The 11,577-nt window shown below is 38.4% G+C and overlaps 1 protein-coding gene across 3 annotated transcripts; it reads right to left on the bottom strand.

Moving 5' to 3' along the window:
- Window positions 1-2,938: 2,938 nt before the first annotated feature.
- Window positions 2,939-10,796, bottom strand: TRAM1L1 (translocation associated membrane protein 1 like 1). 3 transcript variants are annotated; one of them, XM_023636650.2, is made up of 4 exons: window positions 9,486-10,693; window positions 7,991-8,113; window positions 5,350-5,651; window positions 2,939-4,546 (listed from the first exon to the last, which is right to left on the bottom strand). In XM_023636650.2, exons 1-3 carry the CDS (start codon window positions 10,507-10,509, stop codon window positions 5,599-5,601), a joined length of 1,200 nt encoding a protein of 399 aa, XP_023492418.1. In that variant the 5' UTR covers window positions 10,510-10,693; the 3' UTR covers window positions 2,939-4,546; window positions 5,350-5,598. The 3 variants fall into 3 exon arrangements, with proteins under 3 accessions (XP_023492418.1, XP_070115810.1, XP_023492417.1); XM_070259709.1 differs by lacking the exon at window positions 2,939-4,546 and having other exon boundaries at window positions 4,614-5,651; window positions 8,299-10,796; XM_023636649.2 differs by lacking the exon at window positions 2,939-4,546 and having other exon boundaries at window positions 4,614-5,651; window positions 9,486-10,700.
- Window positions 10,797-11,577: the final 781 nt, after the last annotated feature.

Here is an 11,577-nt window from a genome sequence, read left to right as displayed (position 1 = left end):
CTAATAGTTCCTTGAAATTCTATCACACCTCTTTTCTGCTAAACCCTAAAGAAGTCCAATTTCTTGCTGGTAAATAATGCCATTTCCATGATAAATAAGAACAGCCTTATCCAATTTGAAAAATAAACATGCATTTTACAAATAGACACATTTTGGTTCCACGAATATTTTCCGTTTCCATCTTGCTTACAGCTTAGCGAGGGAGACAGTGATCAAAATACATAATTTAAAACAGCACAGTAATTGCAATGATGACCATAATCAGAATAGTATGGGTCAGGACTAGCTTGATATATTAGGAAAACTGATGATATCATAATAATTTATAGCATCTGGTGAATAACATAAAACGAATCTAATTATTCTAATAATGCTGTTTAAATTTAGTTGAGTATTTTTTCTGATGTCTACAAGCATTTAAAACTTCTAGCTTCTCTATTTTGTATATCTTTTAGTTGACAAAATGTAGATTTGAAAAATGGTGAAAACGGAGACTCCATTAAGTCTTAATTATTTGTGAATAATTTAATTGCATCAATATTTATATGCAGATTAATTTCACCAAACCCTTATATAACAGTGGGGATTTGTTTATTTGTTCTTTTCTTCCAATATTTTAAAATAATATACTGGGGGGAAAAAGAGAAATTAAATAAAGAGGAAATCCTAGTAACTTCAAGAATTTAAGGCTATTCTCAAAAGTAGGAGGATTAACCCTATAGTGTAAAAACTAAAACATTTTGTAAAAGAAAAATATGTACTTTACAGTACCAATGTAAATACAGCAAAACATTTCTAAGAGTTTTCTAATTTGTTAAAAGTATTTCTTAAGCAAAAATGCATGGGAATAACTAAAAAGAGAAGAGCTTTTTCCTCCTTATGTTTTAATGTTTGAATCTAGAACAATTAGTTTAAATTATTTGAGTCAATGTTGAAGCTGATTTTTTATTTAAAACATTCCATAACATATGCCAACTATCTTTCTTTTTAGAATAACTTAGAAGAAAACATTCTTAGACAACTAACGTCAATACTAAAAAACGACACGGCAATGTCATTCTCCAAGCCTGCCTGTAGGCAGTGGGAAGGCAAGTGTTTTTCTTCCTAACAACCTTGAAAACAGATGCGAATAAATAGCATTTCCCCAGGAAGCAAAATCAATCTCTGAGAACTTCGCAAGAGACATGTTGCCGGCCAGCAGAGCTGCACATTTCCAGTGCTGCTGAATGAGGTGGGGGTCAGCCTGATAACACTGCCCCAGTGGAGAGCCAGCTGGCACCTCAATATAGATTTCCCTTCCAGAACCTATTCCTGTTTGACACCTTCATTTGACCCAGTCATGGCTGCTTCTCTCCAAGGTCTAAACCTGGGATGGAATATACATCTTTAATAATGTCACATTCCAAAAAGTGACTCCGATGAGCGGACTATTGACGGGCTTAGTTACTCGTGTAAGGACAATCATGCAGGAAGATAATAAGTGATAAAGTAAAGAGATATTCCCATCAGGGCACTGAGGATTGATTCAAACAGCTGTCACAGAATTTCATACAAGTATGGGGTGGATATCTGTGACCCCATTTCCAAATATTACAAATATTTTCATGAAGTCAACTATTTTCACACAATCATATGTTAAACTTAAGCCTGTCTATATTTTGGCAAATTAAACTTGTTTTTTGAATTTTTCAAAATGGTTTCCATGTGATATATGGTATTGGGTTGTGTTTACTGTCTTTAATGGGTGAGTTGTTTTCTCCAGGCTTCACCAACTGCATCATTTTCCCAGGAATTCCATGAATGACTGAACTCCAACTGACTCCGAGTCTGCCCTCCCCTCTCTGGCAGCTCCTCGCGTGCTCTCCCACGCTGCTTCCAGCTGTCCTTTCCATTGCCATTCCGGCTGTGCCACAGGTCAGCACCGAACGCTCCCCTTGAGCAAGGGTTTGTGCCACTTCCTCCTCTGCCCTTTCACCCAGACCACTGAGTCCTCTACAGGCTGGGGAACTCTGGCTCCTACCACCCCGCCACTCCTGTCCACGCTGCTGCTGGGGCTGCACACACAGCAGTGCCCAGCACGTCAACCTGATTCTTCTGCGCAACCAGTCAAGGCTCTGCTGAAGTCAGGATGTTACTTGGGCAGAGCTGCTCCCCTCTGCACTGCCGCTGGACCCCGGACAGAGGCCATGCACACTCCACCACTCTGTTCTGTTTCTGAGGTCCCTTGACTCTGCCCTTCCGGGCAGCTTCTGGATATTGCACCATGGCTGGCTCTCAAGCTGTAGATGCCACTTGACTACAACCTGACCCCGAGCATATCATTTATCATTGTCTCTCCACTGCTTATAACCAGCGCTGGAATATACTAAGCACCCAATAAATATTCCAGGAATGGGATTTTATTTTGGCAGCTGAGACTCACTTTTCTTCTTAAGGTGGACAAAGCACTCCCCAGCCTGTATTGGACGCTGCTTTAGAGAGACAACACAGGAGACGTTCAGGCCTGAAGAGTTTAGTAGAACCGTCCTTTCATTTCACAGAGCTTTGTTATCATGGGAGTTGGAGCAAATTCAAGTACCAGTCACTCTGTTTTACCTGGAGTGACGGGTCCACGTGACTCTGATGCACTGTTAGCAGTTACCTAAGAAACTTTCCCAAAGGTGCATGAAAGCCTTGTGGACTCTTTTCTTGTCATCTTTCAGACTCATTTTCTCCCTCCCTCCACCCAGTCACATATTTTTATCAGACATGCTGGGTAAAATTTGAACCTCAGCTATTCATAAAGTTTATGTCATTTTATTTGAGTATTCTGATATTTATGTATGAGACAGAGTGTGACTTATAAGCTATTTTCAGATGGGAGAAATCACATTCAAAATATTTCCCTTTTGTGAACACATAGTAATATCGAAAATTCAACCTCCAAAATGTAGTGAAATGTTAATGAATCTTAGAATCCTTTGGATGTTTTATTATGAATTAGCATTTTTGACATGGATAATTAAGTTGATTAAAATCATCAGTAGGCTTTTATCTTCTTGGTGTGGATTTTCAATAAAGCATATTTTTCTTCTCTTTCCTGTTTTTTTTTTTTTTCTTAAATTGTCATTAGCTCTCTTTAGTCCTAGTCATGATAATTAGAATGGAAAGATAAAAACTTCAATTAAAAAAGAAGAGTTCAGATATCCTGTTTTCTCAGAATCGAATGAACACCTGGTGCTTTTGAAATCCATCGTATCATCTGAATTTGTTGGAAAGTAGGGATGGAGAGAAAAAAATTAGGTCCAAGAGGCAAAATAAAGCAAAAAAAAAATATCTGTGCACTATAGGTAGAGATATGTACTTTCAAGTATCTTTTCTTTATCTGCTGAGGACATAAATGAATGCAGTATTTGCTGAAATTCAGCTTGCTGGCATTTTCATCATTGTGTATTTGATTTTTTTCCCCTATAAGTTATAGATTTGGTTACAGTTTTGACTCTGGTATACACAGGTTGGATATAACATTTTTAAATTTGCTTTAGGTATTTTAAAGATATAAGGAGCTATGCCAAAAAAAATTCTATCTTATAAATATACATTTTTTAATATAGGTTTTAATTATTAGTATAGATGGATATAAAATTTGAAGAGATTAGATTTCACCCAGTTTCAGCAGCCCTCCACAGTAGACTTCAACTCCAACTTGGAATGTGGTGACAGTACATAAAAATTCCAGCAGTAAGGGGCCAGCCCAGTGGTGCAGAGGTTAAGTTCGCACGTTCTGCTTCGACTGCTTGGGGTTAGCCGGTTTGGGTCCCGGCTGCGGACATGGCACCACTTGGCAAGCCATGCTGTGGTAGGCATCCCACATATAAAGTAGAGGAAGATGGGCATGGATGTTAGGTCAGGGCCAGTCTCCCTCAGCAATAAGAGGAGGATTGGCAGGTGTTAGCTCAGGGCTAATCCCCGGCCCCCCAAAAAAATTGAAGCAGTAATTCTATGGTTAAAGGCATTGTACAGGGTCTGAGTTTATTTGGCATAAGCTAGTTTCTGATAGGAGTTTAAAGATATCTGGTGGTTGGTTCCTAGAATTTTTCTGAATAGATGGCCTAGCAGCACAAACAACCATGAAACCCATGGAATCCTAGAATTGTGTTAAAAGAAAAGAAAACTTTAAAATCTCAACGTGACATATATTTGCTGTTCTGAGAAACGGTTAGGTGCTGTATTATTAGAATTTAAGAGGACTCCTAAGCATCCAGAGTATCCTAGGATTTGAGAAATCTGAAATATATGCTAATAGAAGTGATGAGTTTTGCTTTAGTTGAATAAATTATATTTGCACACATTTTTGCAACCTTTTTTATGGCAACTTAGTCTTCTTTAGGGACAATCACCCTCTGTTGGGTTGACAAGTTCTGTAATTGACTGACAGAGATCTAGCATCCATCCAACCCCTACAGAATGATATTGAATTGTTTGCCAATAGGTTTGCCAAAGAGGGAGGCCGAGTGCCAATGCTGAGCTCAGTGTCTTCTCATCGAACAGATTTTACTTGTATTTTCTGAGAGAAAAAAATTGCTTAAGTTAGAACAGCACACATAGGAAAAAAAGGACAAGGTCAACTAATATCATCTTTTCAAATACTTTATACTATTACTTCTGCTCAGATTTTAATGGTAGTCATTACAAATCTAATTAAACCTACTATAATGCAATAAGATAGAATAAAGACAATATATATACATCCTTGTATGTATCTGTTGTATGCAGATGTTCCAAAAGTTTTCTGAAAATATGCAAACTGGAGATTTATTTAATTTAAAAGTGCTCTTTTCAAATCAGGAAGTCCTACATGCCTTTCTTCAGTGGACTCGTGTAATTTGGCCTTGTTCTTGCAGTTGTCATCCTTCTCCCCTCTGTCATCTCCTCGCTTTTTCAGTATACAAATATACAAGTATTCTATAATCATCCTAAAAACAATTACAACACTAACAACAAAACCAACTCTTTTGACTCCACACCCTTCTTTGTTTATTGCATATGGGGATGCCTACTTCTTTTCCATTTCTCTGCTCCACTTCAAGAGACATTTGTTGAGAAGTATTTGTAATATCATGTCACCCCTCCTCATCTCCCATTCTCTCCTCAGTCCACTCCAATAGGGCTTTCATCCCCATAACTCCACTGAAACTGATCTCACCTACGTCTCCAGTGATCCACATGTTGCCAAGTCCAGATATCTTTAAATTTCTAATCTCAAGGAACTTGAACTCTCAATAGCATTGAAAGTAATTGATATTTTCATCCTCTTAATATACTTTTCTTTGGGGTTATGCAACACTGTTTACCCTTGTTTTCGCCTACCTCACCAGCCGTCACTCAGGTGTGGGTTCCACAATGAGTGGCCTTTTGTCCTTTCGGCCCTTCTCCTCCACATCAGACATCAGTGAGTCTCCTTTATTGGCTCTCATTCCACTGTCTTATTTCCATCTGTTGGGATGCTCCAAGGTCAAGCAGTAGAAATTCTTCTCTTCCCTGTTTATATCTTCTCCTTAGATGACCTTGTTCAGTGCCTTGATTAAAAAACTGTCTTTATGCTGATGACTCTCAAACTTATGTCTTCAGCTTTGACCACTCCTCTGAGCTCCAAGAGCAGGTTAGGATGTCTAAAAGGGATATCAGATATTACTGACCAATATAAATCTTGATTTCAACTCCTGCAAAAAAAATGTCCCTGCCTTGGTCTTTTGCATCTTTTCAAATAGGATTGTCCTCTTGTTCTTCACTATTACAGAAGTGCTGTTGAGGATGTGGAGCAACTGATTCAGATAGAAGGGATTCTACTAGTAGCTGCATATTTAGAAGATATTAACTCTTCACTCAGAAAAAGGACTCGAATTTCATAGAGTTTGGCAAATCACAAATGCCATTAGAATGACACACGACATGCAGCCATTTCTAAATAAAAGTCTAATGTTTAGAGCCAGGGTTTTCGTTTAAGTGCTTTAGGAACAAATTATTAAAGTTTACATATGTGTACTCCACCCCCAAATCATTAAGTTGTCAGTCAACACATTTTTATTGCATGCTTCCACTCTACTAAACATTGTGCTAGATGCTACGTTTACCTTAGTGATGTAAAGATACATGACCCCAGACTCAAACTGTAATAGAATGCAGGCAATAAACAAGCAATACATAGATAATTACTACTTAAAACTTGAAAAGGATGTAATAAAAGAGGAAGTCAATATTAGAAAAGATAGCAAAAGAAAACTCTAAGTTTTGTTTGCTTATTTGTTTTAACAAAACTGAGTTCAACTAATTCTGAATAACTACCACCTGTGAGACACTATTATTTAATAAGGCAATGATGAAAACTACATATTACCTAAGAGCAAGGAAATTGTCTAGTACTCATAACTAAAATGGTTGTTGATGCTCTTTGATTTTCCAAAAACAAATGCTTAGTTCATTTAGTCTGAAATTTAATTTTGGATATAATAAGAGCTGAATTTTTTTCTTGATATAGTTTACCCAGACCAATGGTTTCAAATGTTTCAAGTATAAGGACCTATATTCAGAATCAATATATTTTCAAGGGTTTTCACATGATATCATTCATACCTGCTGTCATTTATGTAAAAAAAGAGCCCACAGTTACTATGAATTTAATAACTCTTTAAAATAAGTGTGCATTTATTCAGAATTCTATGTACTTTAAGTATAGTCACATATGTATTTGCAATGCATATTATTTGTTAACAATAACTCATACATTCAGGGAAAGGGTTCCTTAGAAAGAATCAGCTAGATGTAGAGGAGGAAGTATTGCTATACTTGAATTTTCTATTGCCTCCTACCCGGACATGAGGGAAAGCCCAGTGCCATACTTTTGTATAGTACTTAACAATATACAGAGGAGAGAAGGAGAAGAGGCAGAGCACAGAGGACTCTTAGGTAATGAAATTATTTTGTATGACACTGTAATAGTGGATACATGTCATCACATATTTGTAAAAACTCATAGAATGTACACCACCAAGAGTGAACCCTACTGTAAACTACGGACTTTGGGTGATTATGAAAATTCTGTTTCCATGTAGTCCCTTGTGACAGAAACCAAATTGTCACATGGAGATACAGCATGAATTTTTCAGGATGTAATTTTAAAAAGGAAGAGACTTGGCAATTTGTATTCTGCTGAATTTCATTTGTAGCATGGCTTGCATAATTATTTGGCATATATTTGTTTTCTGGCAACATTTACTGAACTTTTACAAATAGTTGAGACATATGCAGCATCTTTACCCCTTTCTTTCTTCAATAACCTGGCTACTGCTTGTGAACCCATATTTTCCAAGAAAGGGGTTTTGCCTTTTTGCACAGGTGAAGCATATAACCAAACAATAATCACCCAGCACATGTCTTCATCAAATGAGTTCACTAAAGGTAACTCTCAGTTTTGGAAATTCTAGAGATCAGGTTTCCTCTCTTCCCCTCTACCATGCACGTGGTGTGCAGACATGAACCCTAGAACAGTTGTAGTCGTCTGCCCACAAGAAGAAAGTCAGTCTGAGTGGGGACAGAGCCAAGAAAATCCTGGGAAATCGATCTGGGCCCTAATCATGTTTAATGTCAAGTCGAATTTAATTCATGGCACTGTCAGTCATGTGAGGACAGAATTTGCTTGCAGTTATTTGCCAGTTTGAATCAGGCTTGCTCTTACTTGCAAATGAAGTATAGAACGGATAAGAAATTTGTTACCAGGAGTGGGGTTACAAAGAACATGCTAGAATTCTTTAAAAGTGAGGGAAGTTAGAAAGACCGCTCTCTCAGACAAGAAGATGAAAATCTTTGCACAATGGTTGGTTAAAATGGAGGCATTGTAACTTGGCCCTCGGAGCATGTGCTACCCAAACTACAGTATTAGGTAACTGAGAAAAAAAAATAGTAGGAGTAATTCTGTAGCCAAAAAAAAACCCAATCTCGCTTTATTACATACCTCTCAAAGCAGACAGAATAGAAAAGAAAGCTTTGCCAGGCATGGCTCTTCTGTCTTTGGTTTGCAACACAAGCACACTAAGTTTAATTCTGAGAGACCCCCTGATTGGAAAAGATGAATTACCTAAAACAAAGCAAATAGAAGGCAGTCAAAAGCAGAGTCACAAGAAATACTGCAGGAGAAAATAGAGGAATAGGAAATATATCCTAGCATATTTTTAAAGCATTTTCTCCTGAAAAAAATATAAACACTCACATTATGGAAATGAAAACAAAATGAAGGCTGAGAGGAGACAAATAAATACTCACCCACTACAGCTCATTGTTTCTATCGGCTTCCATAAAGATACAATTTACATATATGTATCCAAAATAGGAATACGTCCCATACAGATAAATGTTTCCCAATTAAAGATGGAAGCGCAGCTATAATTATAATATTGTTTTTCAAAAGTCTTTCAGTAGATTATTTATCCACTTGAATTTCAAATTGTTTAAGGTTAGTGCATTAAATCTTTTACACATGTAATTAGCTGACATTCTTTTTATAGATATAAATCAAGTAAGCATTATTTTTCCAATAATTGACAGATTAAACAATATTTTTCTAAGATGTTGTGGACAACAAACATAACAAATCTCATTAAGAATAATGGTTAAAAAAACTGATTTCCTTTTTACAGTAAATATTTAATTTTCTGGTTTCCAGTTTACAAGTGTTTCAAAAGAACATGAATGATTTTACCTCTTCAGCAATACTTTGATATTAATTCAAGATATTTTGATTCAGTATATGGCAATAAATCTCCACTTATGTTAGCCATTAGTATTTTCTTTTTTTAATGGAGATGTAACAGTAACAACCACTACCTATAAAACACATCATTATTTTGGTGGTTTTACAAATCTTTTCTCCAGTTGTAAAAAAAAATCTAAGAATGAGAGAACGCTACAAACTTAATGAATATGACTTCCACCTTAATATTTCTATTTTATCTTGAAAGGGAACACTACAAATATGACATTTCTAAAGAGACCATCTTGCTAATGTTATAAAAGATTGGCGGGAGCAAGAAATTGTATCACTGATACGTGGAATTTTGTAGTTATCTCTACAAATCATTAGGAAAATGTTGATAGGTAAAAAACAAACCAAAAAAAAAAAAAAATGTTGTGGTGATCCCTAAAACATTTTGGCGACGAGTAGCTTAGTCTAAACCAAATATTTTTTCCCCATCATAATAATCACTCTCCTCTCAACTGTCTTTAAAAAAATACATTACACAGTTCATAGCAAAAATTAAAGACAGCACAAACTATTTTCAAGAACAGAAAAATCTCTAGAGCAGAAAGATATAGTAAAGAGCAGACTTCTTTGGGGACATTAGTCAATTAGCTTGTCATTCATTATGAAGATTTCTCTTTCCTCTTATGCGGAGAGTCTACTCTACTTGACGTTGCCACCCCATTTTCTGTTCCTTTTCTGGAAGACCTGCCTTTAGTCCGTTTCTTCTTCACACTTGGGGCCTGAAGAGTAGCATCTTCTTCCATCCACCTCTGAAGCTGGACATTAAATAAATTCCATGTTATATAGGCTTGGATAGTGCAACTGGACGACAGAACGGCAATTTTGGCTGCCAACACATTCACGTTTCCGGTGACGGCATCGGGATTCCGATTCTGCCCTCCAGCCAGGTGAAAGCCCACAGCGAGCACGGAGACAATTAAAGTCACAAGTCGACCCAAAATAAACACAATTGCCCACAGAGAAATGTCTTTCTGGTACTTTTCATCACTAAAATAAAACAGGTCGCAAATGTGGGAAAGTAATTCAACAAAGTAATGCATCATCAGGAGAACAAGTCCCAGATGATTCAAGTACAGGAGATAGGCTCCGGCGATGTGAAAGAGGTGAAGCCCAATGTAGACAAGCTGACGGGGGATGTCTTGTTTTTTCGTTCTCTGGAAGTAGAGTTCAGGAAAGGCATGAAACCAGTAAGCCAACTGTGAGATATAGAAAAACTTCATCTGAAACGTCATCACGTTATGGTAATGCGCCTCCCATAAGAGAGTGGGGTCCGACAGGCAGTTTTCAGAGATCAGAATGAACGTGCCCCAAATACAAGAGACAAGGTAGAATGCACTCAACTGACCAGATTCGTTAAATCTGCTTTGTTTCGCTTTGGGAAACTGCATTCGCCTGTTAATTTTGTCCAACACATACTCCTGAAGGGTGGCGTGAATGATGATTGCCACGAGCATGTAGAAGAAAACCGTGGCCAGATCTTTGATGCCATAATGATAAAGGACCTTTAAGTCCGTGGCTGGTTCTTCTGCCGCGGGGAAGGTAACGCTGTGCTGCAGAGTAATAAACACGATAGATGCTTCTGCTGCTCCCTCGAACATGAGCCCCAGCACGAAGAACATCCCCACGCAGGCGACGAGGTCTGCATGATTCTGCAGGATGAATTCGTGGCTCAGGACTGGGGGGTTCCTGGGGCTCTTCTTACGGAACGCCATGATGGCGCTTCCCGGATACTCACCGACGAGCGGCAGCTGCCTCCCCCGGGCTGCTCCTCACAGCGCCGCCGCCGCCGCCGCCCCAGGGGCTTCGCTCCCCATCCCGGAGCCAGGCCCGGGTCGCCGCGGCCGCCCGCCCGGAGCAAATCAATCAAAGCGGAGGGCCGAGCCGCACGGAGCATGCGCGCAGCGGCCCCGCCGAGGCAGGGAAGGAAATCGAGCGCCGCGCCCCTGCCCGCGCCAGGCCCGGGGGTGCGAGCGTGGATCTCCCCGTTGATCGTCGCCTCTTGAAACCCACGGCCACCGTCAACATGCTCCTTCGTGATTTTTCAATGGCATCTTCATTAATAATCACAACAAGGCAGGATGAAACTCTGGTCGTTCTTCATCAGAATGATAACTATAAAAGCAGCAGCAGCAGCATAATAATGATAGAAGGAAACTCAACAGTACTTAGGATTTACCAGGTCCTGTTCTAAGCACTTTTATATATGTAACCTTTCTAGGAAACCCAATGAACTAAATAATGTTACAGTCTCCTTTTTTTTTTTTTTTTTTTTTTGCTGAAGAGAAACTGAGGCACAGAGGGATTAACTGATGTACCCCAAATCACACAGCTGGTAATTTAGAGCCAAGATTTGAGTCCAGTCTGGATCCAGACCATGAGCTCTTCACTACTGCGCTCTATTACCTCTTATGGTAAATCAATCACACCCGGAAATATTTTACTAGAGTGACAGCACAGCATACTAAAACATAGGTCCCCTATTAGCAATACTAATAGTTGTGGCAATGATACTGTCTAATCAGTAATCGTATTTATTGTATTTTACGAGATTGGGTGGTGGTTGGAAAGGAAAACTATCAGTTCACGGAAAGGTCTTCTGTCTACAAAGCCCACAACTGAACTTCCTCACTCTAGCAGATAAGAAACTCATGTTTCAGTACTAATGTTTTTTGTATATAATTTTGCTAAAATTCACATATCCAAAAATAGCTTCTTTTGTAAATGCTGGTATCTTCCTCAATTCAAATTTCATATCAGTCTTCAAATTTCTCTTTGAATTC

Source organism: Equus caballus, chromosome 2 (assembly GCF_041296265.1).
Source record: "Equus caballus isolate H_3958 breed thoroughbred chromosome 2, TB-T2T, whole genome shotgun sequence".
NCBI classification, from domain to species: Eukaryota; Metazoa; Chordata; class Mammalia; order Perissodactyla; family Equidae; genus Equus; species Equus caballus.
This window is presented reverse-complemented; position numbering and strand designations above follow the sequence as displayed.